Consider the following 20,485-nt stretch of genomic DNA (forward strand, 5'->3'; position numbering starts at 1 on the left):
TTTAAGACCCTAGGGGTAGTTTTGTCTGGACCAGGAGCTTTGCTTACTTTAATCTTTTCAATTGTGCGTAAAATGTCACTTTCTACTATGAGCACGCCACTCAACATCTTTTCGGTCCTTCTAACCTCCGGCGGTTGAGGTGATAAACAATCTTCGTCGGTAAATACGGATGCGAAAAAGTTATTTAGGATTGTAGCCATTTTATTTTCATCGTTCGTGTGGTTACCATTATCATTAGCAAGCAGTCCGATACCACAAGTGAGTGACTTTTTATTATTTACATAGCTAAAAAATTCTTTAGGATTAGATTTACTCATTTCCGCTATATATTCTTCAAGATTTTTCTTGCTTCGTTTTATTAATTTCTTGGTTTCGCGGCGAATTCTGTCCAACTCTAGTTTGTCAGCCTCACTCTGAGTTGATATGTACATATCTACTGTATACGCGTTTTTTAAGAGATAGGCTATTTTTAATTTCGTTATTCCACCATTTGGGTTTCTTCTTAAAAGCTGAACGTCTGTTACGATAGGGCATTGTTCAAGGGCCTTTTCCATTGGCAGTGGTCATGGTGTACTTTTTTTTTTCAGGTGCCATACCATCATGCCAAGCAAATTATTTACTAATAAATGCTTCTTTCCATAAAAATCAGGTAATAAAAATATGAAACAGATAACATAAATGATCATAACCACAGCAGCAGCTAAGCTGATAACTGTAAACAGACAGGAATGTATATCCCAAGAGGCAGCAGCTTACTGAACCCGCTGTGGACATTTCCTCGAAGACACAGACAAACTTAAAGTTAAAGGAAATCATAAACTCTGAACAAGAATATGAAGTTTAGTGAAGTAATGAAACCATCGTGGAGGCGACATTACCATCACCGCCACCATCACCACCACAATGTGCGGTGTTGCAGGCACTGACCAAGGGAAGGAATCTGTTGCATGGCATGACCTTTGTTTTGGTACCCAGACAAGTAAAGAATGTTTGTTTGGCAACCAACAGACTTGGCAGAACCCCACATTTCTTACCTGGATTCTATTTTGGTTCCTGGACTTGACTGGACATATGTCTGCCAAGAGTCAGAGCCCAGATTTTGTCCAGGAAATCAAGTTCCAGGAAATTGACGGTCGAGTGTACACAGTTTTAAAGAAACATCCCGTGTATCTAATGCCTCTAAGATTTCAAGCACATTTTGTGTGTGTTTTATTCCAATATCTATGAATACAGTTTTATTACATGAAAACAAAATCAGTAAGGCATACATATGAATAAGACATGTATGAGACGATAACAACAAGGAAGCCACACTTCAAAGTCATCACAGAGAATTAACTTTACACCAATAACTGTATTTTGTAAAAAAAGTTAGGCATGTAGATAAATACCAAAAAATTCAACCTGGCATGGCCCTTCTTGTCCCTCAAGGTCAACTCTAAACATGTTAAGGTCTGTGTAATATAATGTAACTTATGTCAAGAAACTGAAGCCACATTATAAATATGAGGTAAGGCATGCATGAACATTACCAGTAAGTTAACAAAGGAAACAAAAGATTTCACAAAGAGGCACAATAAAAATCAAAGTACAAACCAAAGGAGAGAAGACAAGAGCTGGCAGAACTGACAGATCATCAACAGAAAAGTTGACAATATCTGACCATGGGCAAAACACAAGAATCTAAAAAATGTCAAGGGCATGACACTATGTTGGAGAAGACTGGGAATCACCAGCTTTTTTCTCTAAAAGATGCAAACGAGGATGTAACGCATATGAAGGATGTAGTTAGGCTCACACAACAAATTATACAGAGCCTTGCAACACAGTACAGGTAGTCCTCGGGTTGCAGCGTATGCAACTGTCAACCACTTGCACTTGTGACCAGGTCAATAATATTGGCAATACTTGGTTAAGTAATGAGCTGACATTTCAAGTATCCTGCCATGGGGTAGAGCAGCTGTTTGTTTACACAGTGTTCCTGCGCCGCCACCCTAACCCCTTGCTGTCCTCACACGCCTACCTCACCCGAGCCTGGCTGGGAGGAGGGAGGAGGGGGAAAGTTAGGGCCAGCCCATCCTGCCATGACCTTCAGTCACTTGTGGCACTCAAGCTGTAAGTACAGTAAAACCCCGATTATCCGAAATGGAAGGGGGGAAGCCTCTTTCGGATAAGCCGATTTTCGGATAATCCGGATTTATGGCCGCCATTTTGATCGCCGCCAGTTTGATCGTCGGCATTGTGTCTTGCTTTCTCGTTTGGATGAATATCACTTTGATCTTGCACCTTGGTTCTTATTTTCTCATTAGAACACATGTAGCTAGTATGGACGGACCATTAGCCAGGATGGATGAGGATGCTGTCGCTGCCGCCGACTGACGATGTAAACAATGAAACCAAACAAACACTGCCTCGCTAAACAAAGTAGTACGCTTAAAACATGTGATGTAAATGTTTTATTGTATGTTTGTCTGTGTGTCTCCTTGTCTGGACCAGTGTATGTTGATACTTGTGAGCGTTGCAGATCTGAATTGTGAATGTTGCAGAGTGCGATTGTGAATGGTTGTGCAAGCTTGCAAGTGTGACCTTGATGCATCGTGCAGGTGGAGACACAGTATGATGACTCATATTATCGCGCCTTTCGTATGTTGGAAGGGAATGTGGCATGGAGTGGAGAGAGTCGTGTTTGTGTCGTTGTCTTGAGAATGCGGTGTGAGAGTAGTCGTGCAGTAGTTTGTTAGATTCGCGCACCTACGTCCTTGCTGGGAAAAGGTGCAGACGTGGTGTTGTTGAGTTTGTTTAATGTTTTTTGTCTAATACATTGATCTATTCGTTACAAGCTATTTCGCAATACGTATTAGAAAGCATATTCATTTAACTGTTCTTATCAATTTTAAATGTGTTAATATAGTACATATGTAGTTACTTTTATTTATTTTGATGTTTTATAACGTTTTAGTATAGAAAAAAAAAATTTTTAATTGCATTATCAGATCAATTTGGATAATCCGGTTTTGGATAATCCTTTGGATAATCGGGGTTTACTGTACTACTCATGCTAGATCCACTATTCACGACTTTACCAGTTTACAGAACTGCAGTCTGCTAACAGCATCCTGCTAAATCTAGCAGATGCCAATTGACTAGAACATGAGCCAAACTAGGCTGGAGTGTGTCTACCTGGTTATCTCCACTGTTTACAAGTCTCAGCTGTGTTCATTTCACCCATTACCTAGCATGGACAGTCAGCCAGCTGATCACAGCAAAAATGGTGTCCCACAACAACAGATCCCACACAGTAATCCTGCAGCAGCCCTTACAGGTGACTGTTTACCGGAAACAGCAATCATAGTTCAACGAAACATTCACAGAGGGTAAGAAGATGCAGCAGAGGTGATGCTGGCCACCCATGGAACTACAATGTGTCCTTTGATTACAAACACTGCCCCCCCCCACCCCCCCCCCCACCACACCCACACAACCCAGCACAACAGCTTGGCAGGTGTTTGGCTAACACTGCCATCTCTACAAAACTAGGCAGCTCCATTGTGTGACACTGCTCAGCATTGCATGGCTAAGGCGGCACCTGAACAAAGGGCTGGGATGGGACAAGCACAGGAGGACAGAGGCAGGGTAGGGGGGAGGGTAGGAGGTGTGGGAATGCTGCTCTACCTGCTACAGGACAGATGAATATTTTATTTAATATTTTAATATAAGATTTTTCTTACGTCTAATTCAACTTAAACCAGCCTGTTGGAATCAATCCCCATCGTACCTCAAAGACTTTCTGTATTTTGAAGTTTAACCCTTAAAAGAAATGTACTGTTTTCATAAAATGTTCTTGAAGCAACGCAAAAAACAGCTGCTAACCAATTTGTTTATCCGTATTAGTATATGAAGCATCTGAACTCACTGGGTTGGGCCAGGTCCATCTGTATGTAGAATGCAGCACCTTCAGCCTCCCGAGGTATTTCTTTTCTCTCCTCCTGCTCATGCTTCTTTCTCAGGGTAATCAGGGATTTATCCTCACAGGGTCCTATTTCCTGCCCTAAAGTGAGCAGTCAGTCCAGCCCTGATTTGGGCTAGTTTGGGGACCCCTCCTCCACAAAATTCATTACTCTAGCTAAAAACAAAATAAGAGGTAGAGGTCGGGTCGTGGCGCGAGCCTTGACCCCGACCTCATGCATCCACATCCGAGGCCTGCCGTCAGTGACGGGTGCAGGGCAGAGCCTGCGGGGCCCCTGCACCTCAAAGGAGGATGGGACCCCTAGCCCCTCTTTTTGTTTGGGGGTGGCTGGGGAGGTGCAGAGGCTGCACCCGCCAGCAGAACCAGGTCCAGAGTTAACGTTCGGAGGGCTCTGCGGGGGGGTTCCTGGAATGTCCCGAGCCTCTCGGAGGATGACTGACTGCCCTACCCATCCGATGAGCTCAGAAGGCTGAGAGTGGACAGAGTGGCACTCTCTGAGACGTGGAGGCCTGGCGGTGGCGAGATCAGTGAGGGGGGGGGGGTACACCTTCTACTGGTCCAGCATGAGCAATGGCTTACATGTCAGGGGGGTTGCTATGGGCATCTCCAGCCAACTGCTGCCATTCGTGGTTGAGGTTGCTCCGGTTGATGAGCGTATAATGCGAGTGAGGCAGAAGCACACACAGGGCTTCATGTCTCTTGCTGCAGTGTATGCTCCTACCAATATGTGTGAAATGGAAGAGGAGATGGTTCTCAACTTGGTATTAGACCAGTGCCCTCCCCAGGACACACTCATTGTCTTGGGCAACTTCAAAGCTGCTACTGGCACTGACAGGGTTGGCTACAAGTTGTGTGTTGGTCCCCATGGTTCTGGTACCAGGAACACCAACAGCTCTCTCTTGAATTTCCCTCTGAATTTTGCAAGATTCAGGAAGTTGAGAATTCCGGGTTCGTGGTACCAGAGACCAGAGCTGCACTGCTGGACTTGGTATAGGAATGCCGGAGGGATAGTTAAGGAGATTGACCACATCCTTGTAAGTACTCATCATTGGAGGATCCTTCAGAGCTGCAAGGATTTCTGGAGTGCTGAGTTCTTTGGAAATGATAAGAGGTATGTTGTTGCAACAATCAAGCTTTATGTCAGGTCAAGAAGAATCTCAAGATGCAACAATAATGTGTTCCATCTCAAGAGGCTGAAGGACCTGGCATGTGCTCAGGAGTATGCAGGGACAGTCTCAAATCAGTTCAATGTGCTCAGCACCCTTGAGGACCCAGATGAGAGTTTTCAAGTTGCCAAGGAGTGCATTGGAGAGCGCCCGAGATCTAGGAGAGGGTTTGCCTCGGCGGAGACGCTGAAGAATATTGAGGATGCCAGGCTTGCTAGGAATCAGGATCTGTCGCATAGGATTAGAGCACTCCAGGGGAGAGACAAGGAGAGGCATGTCAGGAGTCTCGCTGAGGAAGTCGAGGGCTATTTAGATGCAAATGACCTCTGACCTGTTTACCGAGCCCTGAAGAAGCTTCGCTCTGAGCCTCCCTCTCAGGTGAGCGCTATCCAAACAGCTGGTGGCTGCCTTGTGTCAGACATGGATGGGCAAAGGGCTCATCAGGCTGAGTACTTTTGCTGGATTGCAGGTGATGGATGCTGGTCCACCCATCGACAAAAGCCCACCTTCTCTTGACGAGGTCAGAGAGGCTGTGGCAAAGTTAAGGGATGGAAAGGCACTTGGTATCTGTAACATCAGTGCAGAGTTGCTCATAGCTGGTAGTGAAGCCATGGTCAGGTTATGGTCAGGAAAAAAATAATTATATATTTTTTTTTTCCGCAAAAAAAATCCTAAAAAGAAAGTCATAATTAATGTTTAAAGATATATAGAGCAAATATTTGGCTCCAAAATTTATGTTCTTTCTTCCGGTGAAAAAACTTTTTTGATACATCAGAACTTTTGAAGTAGTTTCGCATTATGTGCAAGCAAGTTTAGGATCGAGAAAAAGCCACTTTTCTAAATCGTGATCTATATCACTCTGCATGAACGGTGCTGGAGGCTGAGAGAGTTTTCTGCATAAAGTATTACTCCCAGGCATCCGGTCCCATTCTTTTACAAGGATATTATCCATTTTTGATGGGGGTATCAGGAGGTGCCAGCTCCCCCTTAACACCAGGCTCGGATGTTGTAGTGGCTGTAGAGGTTCCTCGTGTCTCTGGCTGCCTCCTCCTGGCAGCTATAGCGCATTCTCTCCTTCTCTGGGCCTTCTAAGTAGGTTGTGGCATGTTTTCAAGCACGAAAACTGCGAGATTTCTGCAGGGAAATGCTGTATACCCACGTGTGACCAAGGCGAGTTGATAGGTGAACACAGTAAGAGTAAAGTTGGGACCATATGTTGTAGTTTAGTGTGGCTGCAGTGCTCATCTCCATCACAATGGTCCTTCAGCCTGAGATGTGTAAGAACCTGTCACCCTGGGACAAAGGGCCAGAGTGGCATCAAGGTAACCATGTTTACCTTCCCCAGGTTTCCTCAGGTACCTATTTATCAACCAGCCCAAAAGGGAGGATGACCAGCTAGGTGAGCTGCACGATGACTGCTCAGGTCAAGTATTCAAACCCAGGCCTACGGATTCATGGTTAGGCAAGCTAATCACTGAAGTGGTGAAATCCAAGTTGCACTACATTGTGTAATGATTATACTAGAGTCGGTCAGCATTTAAGAGGAGCTATGGTTGTAACGTACATCTGGCAGCGCAACATTTTTTAACATTGGGAGGCGTCAGGAGTCAAGATCATGAATGTGTGAAACTAGCCTTATAAAGTGACTGCCAAACCAGCTGAGTTAGACAGAAAAAATCAGGCAACTTTAAGCCTACAAATCACCTGCTTTAAGGTCACTTTTCTTTACCTTGCCATAGCACACAGCAAGAATTTAGCTGCCAGACGCCACCAGGAGCAGAACGCTGCCTTAATTGGCTTGGCCACCCTTCTACACCAGCACCTCACATACCTTACCGCTCCTCATCAGGAAGAGGCAAAGCTTTCCACTACACAATGGAGGAGCTGTCACCATTATAAAACATGACAAAGGCAGCACGAACACAGCAACACACACACACATACACAGAGAGAGAGAGAGAGAGAGAGAGAGAGAGAGAGAGAGAGAGAGAGAGAGAGAGAGAGAGAGGGAGAGGCAGAGAGAGAGAGGCAGAGAGAGAGAGAGGCAGAGAGAGAGAGAGGCAGAGAGAGAGAGAGAGGCAGAGAGAGAGAGGCAGAGAGAGAGGCAGAGACAGAGAGAGGCAGAGAGAGAGAGAGGCAGAGAGAGAGAGAGACAGAGAGAGGGCGGAGAGAGGCAGAGAGAGAGCAGAGGGCAAAGGGAGAGGGGCAGAGAGAGAGAGAGAGAGCGAGAGAGAGAGGCAGAGAGAGAGGCAGAGAGAGAGAGAGAGAGAGAGAGAGAGAGAGAGAGAGAGAGAGAGAGAGAGAGAGAGAGAGGCAGAGAGAGAGAGGCAGAGAGAGAGAGGCAGAGAGAGAGAGAGGCAGAGAGAGAGAGAGACAGAGAGAGAGGCAGAGAGAGGGAGAGGCAGAGAGAGAGAGGCAGAGAGAGAGAGGGGGGTCTCTCACCTCCATCATTGGGGTCCAGTAGGGAGTGTGGGCACAGGCTAGGGGCAGAGTGAGGCTGCACACACGCATGGGCCTGAGCAGTCAGCAGGTGAAGGAGGTGGCCCTGGCCACCTGAGCCAAACCCTTAGCTGGTCAGAGACAGTCCTGGGCATCACCTCCACAGTCATTGTTCTTGGGCGCTCACGGGCCTAGCTGCCTGCAGGTAAACAGGATGGTGTTACATGTGCAATGAACACGCACAGGGCCCCTCACTTGAGCGTGCCCGTCTCTAGAGGGGGAACAGTCCTCCACTCTCAATATGCTCTTCCCTTAATCAGCTTAATCACTCACACCCCGCCCCTACTCTCTCTCTCTCTCTCTCTCTCTCTCTCTCTCTCTCTCAAGAAAAAAAAACATTGCGTAACTGTAAAAATAATCTAATCCTTCTTCAGTTACACAAACAGAAAGATCATAATTGGAGCTGAACCCTAACTAACAGTGGAGAATTAGTGACTGACAGCCAGCACGTTACCAAATTTGTTAAAACAATTATTTTTCCTGGTATTTAATACTAGCAGTCTTCCACCAATACCACAAACACCAGTGACGGAAAAAGTTGGAAGGTTTGGTTTGTAAGGCAACATCTGTGGTCATATGCGGAGAAGACAGAAGGAAGGAATTATATAGGAGAGGAACAGATCCCAGGAGACTGGACACAACCCCCGATTAATACCTGGTACCCATTCACTGCTGGGTGGACAGGGGCGTAGGGTATCGGAAAAGCCACCCAGTGACGACAAACTAACTTCGTAATAAGTACCAATGAAGTCCTAAATGCTCACCAATCCCTTAAGGGGGTACTGAGGTGGAAAAAAAAAAAAAAAATGAAAAAAGAGTATTCGCATTTAAGACTTGAGATTTTCAGGATATGTTTGGAATGTGATGAATGTTTTACATGCATGACGTCATGACCTCATGTCATGCAGACAAATTTATACAGCGCGGAGGTAACTTTACGACATCTTCCGAGTGAAAAAAGTGCACGTTACACACAGTAAAATGCGGTATATACTTTATTCTGGGGACATCTGGGAACTATTGTGTCGAATGGAGGTGGTTTGGGTGTTGGTTTCGTACCAGTAACAATAACCCCGAGGCCCACCAACACCTAACCATCGGCGTATAAGACACAAGGTGAGTTTTCAAATCTTATTTTTTGAAAAAAAGTGCGTCTTATATGTATGAGGAAATCGTTATATATATATATATATATATATATATATATATATATATATATATATATATATATATATATATATATATATATATATATATATATATATGATTGTCCCTCAAATAGTACGGTTTCGTATAGTACAGTTTCAGTTTTGTACGGATTGTCCTGGAAGAATTTTTGTAGGATTTTAAAATTTCCTGCTCATCGCACCAAGTAGCCCTGGCGTGAGTGGCATCATTGTTCTACCAAAACACCTGCTGAAAGCACCCATAAGTATTCGAGAAAGATGTTCACCTTGCAGAATAATTCAGATTTGGAAAAGTTACATTTTGGGATGAGTTACGACTTGCGGTAGGGAGAGCATACCACGTGAATGAGAGCAGTGTTAGCTGTAACATTCATAATGTAAAATTCTTGCCACAGTAACTGCCATGGCAGTGCTCCAAGAAGTGCTGCAAGAGTGGAATAAGAGCAGTGCTTTTAAGCCTCGTGGTTGCTATGGTAACAGCGTCTCACTCATAACAAAATGCAAAAATAGCTGATCTTCCTAGCGGCGTTTAACATGCATTCTAGCTGTCCTGGCTGATGAACTCCTTACTACAGAAGATGAAAAGGAAGCTGCAGTGGTTATGGTGGTACAGAGAGAGGTGAAAAAAGCAATGAAACACTTATATGTATGTGTTTGTTTGGGGCACTTCATATTTGCTGATGGCAATCATCAACGCAAGAAAGCGCTCCCACCTCATAAAGCAGAACCAGCAGGGCCGTGTGTAGCTTGAATTCAGTTAAGCGTGACAGCGTTCATCCACCTAATTCCATGTGAAATGAGGCTCTATATATATATATATATATATATATATATATATATATATATATATATATATATATATATATATATATATATATATATATATATATATATATATATATATATATATATATATATATATATATATATATATATATATATATATATATATATATATATATATATATATATATATATATATATATATATATATATATATATATATATATATATATATATATATATATATATATATATATATATATATATATATATATATATATATATATATATATATATATATATATATATATATATATATATATATATATATATATAAGCGTGCCACTGGAATGATATAGAAAAAAAAAAAATATTTGGTGCACAAGTGGGTCTGACTTTTAGGTTTGATAATTACTCAAATAATCACTCACATTAAAAAAAAAAAACCACGATTGGCTGAGCTATGAAACACACTTGTGGTTCGTTGCAGGAGTCTGATGGCGTCATGCGCCGATGGCGCTCACCAGGTCAGCGGCCTCGCTGCCTTAAGGCAGTATCACACTTGACAACAACAAATCCAAATTTTCGGGTATGGCGCCATGCATGCCACAGCTTAAGAGTCAGTGCCCGTATCCACATCCACAGCGTAAACAAAACACTTGTCCTGTATCAACATGGCGTCGTTTGCTAAGTAAGGCTCTCGCTGACTGCTTCTTGCGTGCATCATGGCAACTTATTGCGCGCATCATGGCGGCTTGTGCTACGCATCATGGCGGCTTGTGCAGCATCATGGCTTATGCTTCTGCGCATCATGGCGACGTTGCGCGCATCATAGTAATAACTTATTGCCGCGCATCATGGCGGCTTGTGCTGCGCATCATGGCGGCTTGTGCCAGCGCATCATGGCGGCTTGTGCTGGACATCATGGCGTATTGTGCAGCGCATCATGGCGGCTTATTATGCATCATGGCGGCGTGCTGCACATCATGGTGGCTGCGCATCATGTGGCAACGTGCGCGGCTATTGCCGCGCATCATGGCGGCTTGTGCTGCGCATCATGGCGGCAATGTGCGCGCATCATGGCGGCTTGTGCTGCGCGCTCGGCGGCGTATACGCATCATGGCGGCTTGTGCCGCGCATGTCATGGCGGCTTGTGCGCGCATCATGAAACGTGCTGCGCATCATGCGGCGGCTTGTGCGTTGCATCATGGCGGCTTGTGCTGCGCATCATGGCCGGCTTGTGCCGTCGCATCATGGCGGCTTATTGCAGCGCGTATCATGGCGGCTTGCGCTGCGCAACATAAGCGGCTTGGCGGCGCGTCATGGTGCCTTGTGCCGGCGCCGCTTATGGTGGCTTGTGAAGAGCATCATGGTGGCTTGTGCCGTGTATCATGGCGGCTTGTGCTGTGCATCATGGTGGCTTGTGCCGTGCATCATGGTGGCTTGTGCCGCGCATCATGGCGGCTTGTGCCGCGCATCATGGTGGCTTGTGCCGTGCATCATGGTGGCTTGTGCTGCGCATCATGGTGGCTTGTGCCGTGCATCATGGTGGCTTGTGCCGTGCATCATGGTGGCTTGTGCCGTGCATCATGGTGGCTTGTGCCGTGCATCATGGTGGCTTGTGCTGCGCATCATGGTGGCTTGTGCCGTGCATCATGGTGGCTTGTGCTGCGCATCATGGTGGCTTGTGCTGTGCATCATGGCGGCTTGTGCTGTGCATCATGGTGGCTTGTGCCGTGCATCATGGTGGCTTGTGCTGCGCATCATGGTGGCTTGTGCCGTGCATCATGGTGGCTTGTGCTGCGCATCATGGTGGCTTGTGCCGTGCATCATGGTGGCTTGTGCCGTGCATCATGGTGGCTTGTGCCGTGCATCATGGTGGCTTGTGCCGCACATCATGGTGGCTTGTGCTGCATCATGGTGGCTTGTGCCGTGCATCATGGTGGCTTGTGCCGTGCATCATGGTGGCTTGTGCCGTGCATCATGGTGGCTTGTGCCGTGCATCATGGTGGCTTGTGCCGCGCATCATGGTGGCTTGTGCTGTGCATCATGGTGGCTTGTGCCGCGCATCATGGTGGCTTGTGCCGTGCATCATGGTGGCTTGTGCCGTGCATCATGGTGGCTTGTGCCGCGCATCATGGTGGCTTGTGCCGTGCATCATGGTGGCTTGTGCCGCACATCATGGTGGCTTGTGCCGTGCATCATGGTGGCTTGTGCCGCACATCATGGTGGCTTGTGCCGCGCATCATGGTGGCTTGTGCCGTGCATCATGGTGGCTTGTGCCGTGCATCATGGTGGCTTGTGCCGTGCATCATGGTGGCTTGTGCCGTGCATCATGGTGGCTTGTGCCCTGCATCATGGTGGCTTGTGCCGTGCATCATGGTGGCTTGTGCCCTGCATCATGGTGGCTTGTGCCCTGCATCATGGTGGCTTGTGCCGAGCATCATGGTGGCTTGTGCCGTGCATCATGGTGGCTTGTGCCGTGCATCATGGTGGCTTGTGCCGTGCATCATGGTGGCTTGTGCCGTGCATCATGGTGGCTTGTGCCCTGCATCATGGCAGCTTGTGCCGTGCATCATGGTTCGTGCATCATGGTGGCTTGTGCCGTGCATCATGGTGGCTTGTGCTGTGCATCATGGCGGCTTGTGACGCGCATCATGGCGGCTTGTGCTGTGCATCATGGTGGCTTGTGCATCATGGCGGCTTGTGCCGCATCATGGTGGCTTGTGCCGCATCATGGCGGCTTGTGCCGTGCATCATGGTGGCTTGTGCCGTGCATCATGGTGGCTTGTGCCGTGCATCATGGCGGCTTGTGCCGTGCATCATGGTGGCTTGTGCCGTGCATCATGGTGGCTTGTGCCGTGCATCATGGCAGCTTGTGCTGCGCATCATGGTGGATTGTGCCATGCATCATGCGGCTTGTGCCGTGCATCATGGCGGCTTGTGCCGTGCATCATGGTGGCTTGTGCCGTGCATCATGGCTTGTGCCGTGCATCATGGTGGCTTGTGCCGTGCATCATGGTGGCTTGTGCCGTGCATCATGGTGGCTTGTGCCGTGCATCATGGTGGCTTGTGCCGTGCATCATGGCGGCTTGTGCCGTGCATCATGGTGGCTTGTGCCGTGCATCATGGTGGCTTGTGCCGTGCATCATGGCGACTTGTGCGTGCATCATGGTGGCCCGTGCATCATGGCTTGTGCCACGCATCATGGTGGCATCATGGCCTGCATCATGGCGGCTTGTGCCGCGCATCATGGCGGGAAGAATTAGAAGAAGCAAGATGTTGACATTTTCTATTGATAAAGAAGTTTTGATAAGTCGGAGAATAGATTTGGCACGATTCCGGGCTGAAATGTAAAGGTCAAAGTTAGCGGTGTTCGAAGGCTCTGGAACCTTTGTGAGCTGCCTCTCTGTCTTTAATAGCACGAGAACAAGCATGATTAAACCAAGGCTTTTTAGCATGGGGAGTAGAGAAAGTACGTGGAATGTGTGCCTCCATTCCAGAGACGATCACCTCTGTGATGCGCTGGCCACACACAGAGGGGTCACTCTCCTGGAAGCAGTAATCATACCACGGGCAATCGGAAAAGTACATCCTCAGGTCGTCCCATCGAGCGGAGGCAAAATGCCAGAAGCATCGCCTCTTGGTGAGTCAGAGGATGTACAGGAGCGATAGGACAGGATACAGAAATAAGGTTATGATCGGAGGAGCCCAACGGAGAACAGTTTGACAGAGTAAGCAGAAGGATTAGGTAAGGAAGAGGTCTAGAATGTTGGGCTGTCTCCAAGACGGTCAGGAATACGTAGGGTGCTGAACCAACTGCTCTAGATCGTAGAGGATATCAAAGTTTTAAGCTTGTTCACAAGGCTGGTCAGTGAAAGAGGATGAAAGCCAAAGCTGGTGGTGAACATTGAAATCTCCTAGAATGGAGATTTCAGCGAAAGGAGAGTGAGTCAAGATATGCTCCAGTTTAGAGTTCAAATAGTCAAAGAATTGTACATAATTATTAGAGTTAGGTGAGAGATAAACAGCACAGATGTATTTAGTAATAGAATGACAATGAAGTCTTAGCCAGATGGTAGAAAATTCTGAAGAGTCAAGGTCATGGGCACGAGAGCAAGTGATGTCGCTCCGCACGTAGGCGCAACATGCAGCTTTGAATTAATATTTAGGATAGAGATAGTGGGAGGGAACAGAGTAGAGGTTGCTGTCAGTAGCCTCAGAAACCTGTGTTTCGGTAAGGAAGAAGGTGAGGTTTAGAGGGAGATGGTGTTCCACAGAATGAAAATTAGAACGAAGACCATGAATGTTGCAGAAATTGATAAGGAGGAGGTTCGAGGAGTTATCCGGACACCTCTCAAGTCGACAGCCAGAAGGGGAGTCCTACCATCATTCATTCGTCTCAAAAGTTTTGCATCATCTGCAAACAAACTCACATAGCTGAAAACTCCATCCACCATATCATTTATATAAACAACAAACATTATTGGTGCCAACACCGAGCCTTGTGGGACTCCACTCATCACAGGGCACCAGTTGGAAACCTTGTCCTTCATTATTGTCCTCATATCCAAGTTAGTTAGGAAGTCCTCCAGCCACTTAGTCAGTTCATCACCCACTCCACCCCTATTTTTAATTTTCCAAATTAGTCTTCTGTGCGGTACTTTGTCGAATGCCTTTTTCAAATCCAGGTACACTCCATCCCCAAGCCTTCTCTCTCTCTTGTAATAAATCTGTCACCCTTGAGTAATAACACAAGATCTCCCTCTCCTGAATCCAAACTGGCAATCCGAGATAATTTTCTCCCTTTCTAAGAAATCCGACCACCTGTTTTTAACCAGCCTCTCACATATCTTTGCAACCACACTAGTGAGTGATACCGGTCTGTAATTTAATGGGTCCTCTCTCTTTCCTCCCATAAAAATTGGTACTATGTTTGCTCTCTTTCAATTTTGTGGCACCCTTCCTTCACTCAGGGAGGCACTCATTATGGAGTGCAGTTTCTCTGCAAGTTGCTCACTACATTCTTTCAGGATCCACCCTGATACTTTATCCGGCCCTGTCGCTTCTCTTACATCCAGCTTGTTCAAGCTTTCCTTGACCTCCTGCACCGTTAACTGTATCTCCTGCATAACCCTTCCTCTTTCCTGGCCCGGTGGTTGTACGAATTTGTCTTCCATTGTGAAAACTTTTTGAAAGCTGTTGTTCATCACTTCTGCCATCTCTGCTGGGTCCTCATATGTAGTTCCATCCATTTTCAGTTTAGCGATTGTTTCTCTATTCTTTAATTTGCCGTTCACATGTCTATAGAACAGTTTAGGTTGGTCTTTGCACTTGTCAATCATATCTTTTTCATATTTACGTTTTTCTTCTCTTCTAATCTTTGTATATTCATTCCTTGCTTGTTTGAAATTGTTCCACGCGTTGATTCTTCTTCATCTCCTCCATCCCTTCCAAGCTTCCTCCTTTCTCTTTCTAGCTGCCTTACATCTTTTGTTAAACCATTCCTTTTTACCAACATCCTTTTTGGTTACCTTTGGGACATATCTTTTCTCGGCTTCTTTGTACAGCTTTAAAAACTCCTCCCACTTGTCTTGTGTATACTTGGCTTTGTACAGCCACTCCAATTTGCATTCTCAAAAAAAGTTCTCATATTAACAAAGTCTGCCTTAGAGTAGTTTCTTCTCCCTATTTTATGATTGTCTTTTCGGTCAATTGTTCTCTTTTCTTTCACTTCAAATTCCACAACCGCATGGTCACTCTTAGCTACTGGGCAGTCTATTTTAATATTTTCTATTACTTCCGGTTCCTTGCTAAAAACCAGGTCAAGTCTTGATGCCTCGCCTTCTTTCCTGAATCTGGTATGTTCCTTAATCCATTGAGTCAGCACATGTTCCATTGCCAGTTGCAGGAGTCTTCCTCCCCATGACTCTTCTGTTCCCTGTGTCTGCCAATCCTCCCATTCTACCTCCTTGCAATTAAAATCACCCATCAAAATTATTTTCTCACTCTCTATTAACATTCCATCCCAGCAACTCACTGTATCATTACTTCATATTCTCAGGCCTTCCATGCATTGGTTCTTGGTGGCACATACCCTACTACATACTGCCTCCTTCTTCCTTCAGCACCCACAGTTTCCACTTTCAGTACCTCTGCCAAGCCTTCACCCTCAATCACCTCTTCCACCCTAATGCCTTTCCTTACCATCAACATCACACCTCCTCCCTGTTTTCTCTTTCTGTCTCTCCTCCATATACTGTATGCACCTTCTCCAATCCCCACCACCTCAATTGGGTCACACAATTTGGTTTCCGTCAGCCCCACAATATCAGGTTCTTTGTCTCTCAAACAGTCGTTTGACTCTATCCACGATGACACTATTCCATTAATATTCGTATATGACACTTTCCATCCTTCCTCCATTACTCCAGAAAAACTTTTTCTTCTCTTCTTCCGATCTCTTCTCATTTAAATCACGCACCTCACGTCTAAGTTCATTCAACTTGTCTCTTTCTTGTTCATTCAGATCTTTTCTCAGCCACATCATTTTGGTGTCTTCTTCTCCCGCTAGCTTCCAAGCTCCTGCCAGGGCCTCTTCTGCTTTGCTCTGTGCCTTAAATCGTCTCCTAATTGGTCTATCTTTTCTCCATTGTATTCACCAGGTCACCTCTTCTTGTACCCTCTGTACGATCTTCCTCGCTATATCTTTCAAGTTGTTTTCCTCACAGATTTGTTTGGGGTCTTCTCCTTGACATTGAACACAATGATGCTCTTCTTTTTCTCCACCGTGCCTCTTACCAGTGCCTCATTTTCTTTGATTGCCTTCACCACCTTCTCAGCCATCCTCTCCTCCAACTGCTCCTCCACAATCTCCTTAAAGCTCTGTACATTCCCACTCTGCACCATCTCTCCACCATTATCAACTTTCTGTTCCAAATTCTTAACTCTTTGCTCCACTTCCACTTTTTCATCCCTTCGCTTCTCCTCCCACTTATTCCACTCCTTATTCATCTTTTCCACTGAATCCACGTTTTTCTTTATCCCCTCGGAGCATTTTATCAGCTGAATGTTGAGTTCCTTCACTTCTGCTTCTAAATCATTTATCCTTCTCTTGTCGTCCTCTCTCTCCGTTCTCAACTCACTCACCATCTTCATCACCACTTCAAAATCACTCTCCAACCCTTTCACCCTTCTCCGCAATAGTCTATTTTGCAACTCACTGTTTTCCTCAAATCCGGAGAAATCAGCCGCCAGTTCTGTTTATGTGATGGCGGCTTAAACAAATCCATCTCGGGCTCAATACGGTTCTCAATGTTTATACAGGTAACTCTCGATTTACGCGAGTATTGCGTCCTTGAAGAGGTTGCGTAAATCAAAACAATGTAAATCAAATAAGAGGTAGGTTTCTGTCGAAAAATAAATACCGTATTTTTTGGCGTATAGCGCGCACCTTTTTCACATGAAAAATGCCTGAAAGTTTAGCCCCGCACGTTATACGCCGAATGTACAAATTTTTAATGATTTTCTTTTCTTCTTTGGGGTGTTTTTAAGGGTCTGCTTTTCGTCTTATCCAATAACAACGGCAAACTTAACTTTATTATTGTTTATAATCCTTCATAGTCCATAGCTGTCTTATAAATGTTACCATAGAATACAGGGCGATCTAATAACCACTATACAAAAATTAAATCGGTGGAGGATCGCCCATGCCTTGCTGTTATCCCGTTTTTCCGTCGGGCGCCATTTGTATGATCTTGATCTTGATGTCACAGGTGGCTGAAGATTGTATTGGAAAAAAATATCGAAGTGCTCATTATTAATATTTGTGTGAATACTGGGGTAAATATGATATCAGAAACTGTACATCATGAGTCTTGTACGAGAGTTATTTCGCGCAACACCAGTCCGGGCGCCATTTGCATTGTTTACAAACTACACAACCACACCCATACAACAAACAGCTGAATGCTGCATGTCACCAGAACCGTGTGAATTGTGTCTTGCCTAGTTGTCTGTCATAACCTACGAGTGAGGGTGGGAATAATATGCTTATTAACTTCATTCAGTGGAGAGAGAGAGAGAGAGAGAGAGAGAGAGAGAGAGAGAGAGAGAGAGAGAGAGAGAGAGAGAGAGAGAGAGAGAGAGTATCCATATCACCGAGATATCCACTCAGGCACTCAGTCTCAGCCTCGCTCGTGTGAGGAAGAAATGAGGGACACCATGAGCGACTGGCTAGTATTGGTACCGGTACCGAGCAGTCTGGTACCGGAACCGTACTGTATAGCTGGTACCGTTAATACCGGTACTGGTACCGGTACCTGCCCACCCCTATTGTTGAGCAGCGTGGCAGCGTGGGTACTGTATTGCTGTTCAAGTGGTGCGCGGGAAGAACTGAGCTCAGCTGTATGGCCGCGGCGCCGTGTGAGTCCAGTTGCTTGAGACATCTGGTGGCCACTCCATAAAATATCGCGTATAAGTGAAAAAACGTGTAAATTAAAAATTTATTTGGATTTTGGACCCCGTGTTATTTAAAAAACGCGTAAATCAAGAGTTACCCGTAATCCCGTATCCACCAATATACCACTTTCTCCTCCCAACCTCTTTCCGGTGACAGCGCCAGTAATGCCCTCCCCTGTATGTCACAGGTTAAAGGTAAAATAGGCAAACAATTAAAAGTTAAAACGTTAAAAGTCAAGAAGTCAAAAAGTTAAAAAGTTAAAATAATTAAAATAATCCTTCGGGGCTCCGTCCTCCCGTGTCCTCCCAGCGCCAGCAGGGTAAAATAGATAAAAACGTTAAAAGTCTAAAAGTTAAAATTAAACTAAAAAACTAAAAGCTAAAAAGTTAAAACCTCCCGGAGCTCCGTGCACCGCGTCCACACAGGCCGGCAGCTGGCGTGTGTGTGTGTGTGTGTGTGTGTGTGTGTGTGTGTGTGTGTGTGTGTGTGTGTGTGAGAGAGAGAGAGAGAGAGAGAGAGAGAGAGAGAGAGAGAGAGAGAGAGAGAGAGAGAGAGAGAGAGAGAGAGAGAGAGAATAAATCATAAACCTACAAAAGTAAACTTTCAAATATGTGAATCCCCTCTCAACTACATTCTCTTTCCAGGCGACCACAACTCCAGCAGCTCAACCCCGATGTTCCAGCCCAGCCCACTCAGGCAAGCTCATTGTGGAGCGTTGACAAACACCTTGATTGCCCCCTGCTGACGCTGCTCCCCTACATCACACTGAACTCAGGCTTCATTCATCAGTTGGTTGAGTGTATGCTGCATGGCATGGTACCACAGTGATGTATCTAACTTATGTATGTGAGGGATTCTGACTCCTTGAAGACAGTGATCTCAGGCTCAAGACCCCTGCACGGAGCGAGAGTCAGCGGTCATGCCTGCCCGCCCTTTAGGGGTCAACGTCTATAACTGATGTAAGGCCCCTTTCACACGAGCGGTTTCTGCCACTGTGGCACGTGCCGGATGGTTCAGCTTTACATTGACTCCTATGGGTACGTTCACATGAAGCCGGAGCGGCAGGACTGCCACTCCGGCACCCGCACCCTGCCGGACTGCCAGCAAGACCGAAGCGGCAGAAATGCCGCACAGCGATTTCGGTGGCCATGTGTTGCTATGGGCACGTTCACACATGCGGTGTTTGCCGCGTGCGGCGAGGGATAGTTGTCTGTCAACACTGGGAGGAAGGGCACGCGACCACTTTGTCTGCATTATTGGAAAAGCTGGTATGCACTATATTTTCCATCTTATGAACTTTCAATTAATGTATATTGAAAATGTAAGTGTCTTACATATTAATTCTGTATACCTCTGTACAACAAACATCTGCATATAAATTTCAGGGTTATGGCTAATTAAAAATTATCATGACACGGAGCTGCTGGTCTCCGAGATTGAAAGACGGCCTTGTTTGTGGGATCCCTCAAGAGAGGATTATAAATATGACTGAAGGAGATACCAAAGCGGATGCGGCAGACACCGCACTTGACTGTAGATGTCCAGGTGCCATGCGGCTGCCGCTTGCCGGAGCGGCAGAAACCGCTCGTGTGAAAGAGCATGTGGCTGCTGCTCCGGCATGTGCCGGAGCAGCAGAAACCGCTCATGTGAAAGGGGCCTAAGACACTGAAGACTGTTAAGAAGTACAAGTATGAGTTGTCCACTAGGTGGGGCATTTCAGCAGCATTTTATAAGCAGAACATTTTAGCAATACAGTCGTCCCTCAAATAGTACAGTTTCCAATAGTACGGTTTCAGTTTTATACGGATTGTCATGGAAGATTTTATTTAGGATTTTCAAATTTCCCACTTGTCGCACCAAGTAGCCCTGGCATGAGTGGCAACACTGTTCTACCAAAACACCTGCTGAAAGCACCCCAATGCATCCGAGAAAGGTGTTCACCTTGGAGAAGAATTCAGATTTAGGAGAAATTACGTTTTGGGATGAGTTACTTTGCCGTAGGGAGAGCATACTACGTGCATGAGAGCAGTGTTTGCTGTATCTATCATCTTGGGTCTTAGTCTAAGTTCGGGAGGTAGTTGTCCCTTTCAGTCCCAACTACAGCCTTTGAAACAGCTTATTCCCTCAGGGCCAACACCCTGAAAATCATAGTGAAAAATAAATTCTTGCCGCAGTAACTGCCAGTGCTGCAAGAGTGTTGCAAGGGTGGAGATAAAGGCCGTCCTTTTACTAAACCTCGTCATTGTTATTGTAATGGCATCTCACTCGCAGCAAAATGGTGTACACTGGTCTTCCTGGCGACGTTTAACATGCATCACAAGCTGTCCTGGCTGACAACTCCTTACAACAGAAGATGAAAAGAAAGCTGCAGTGGTTATGGTGGCACAGAGAGGTGAAATGCAATGGAAACACTCATATGTGT

The 20,485-nt window shown here is 45.8% G+C and overlaps 1 protein-coding gene across 1 annotated transcript in view; it reads right to left on the reverse strand.

Annotated features, from left to right (window-relative positions):
- LOC126985200 (HEAT repeat-containing protein 1-like) overlaps nucleotides 1–7,644 on the reverse strand; it is a 98,384-nt gene extending 90,740 nt beyond the window's left edge. The window contains exon 1 of the mRNA XM_050839757.1: nucleotides 7,576–7,644. Coding sequence (XP_050695714.1) covers nucleotides 7,576–7,644 — 69 coding nt within the window. The remainder of the gene's footprint in view (nucleotides 1–7,575) is intronic.
- Nucleotides 7,645–20,485: the final 12,841 nt, after the last annotated feature.

Source organism: Eriocheir sinensis, chromosome 59 (assembly GCF_024679095.1).
Source record: "Eriocheir sinensis breed Jianghai 21 chromosome 59, ASM2467909v1, whole genome shotgun sequence".
In the NCBI taxonomy this organism is placed as follows: domain Eukaryota; kingdom Metazoa; phylum Arthropoda; class Malacostraca; order Decapoda; family Varunidae; genus Eriocheir; species Eriocheir sinensis.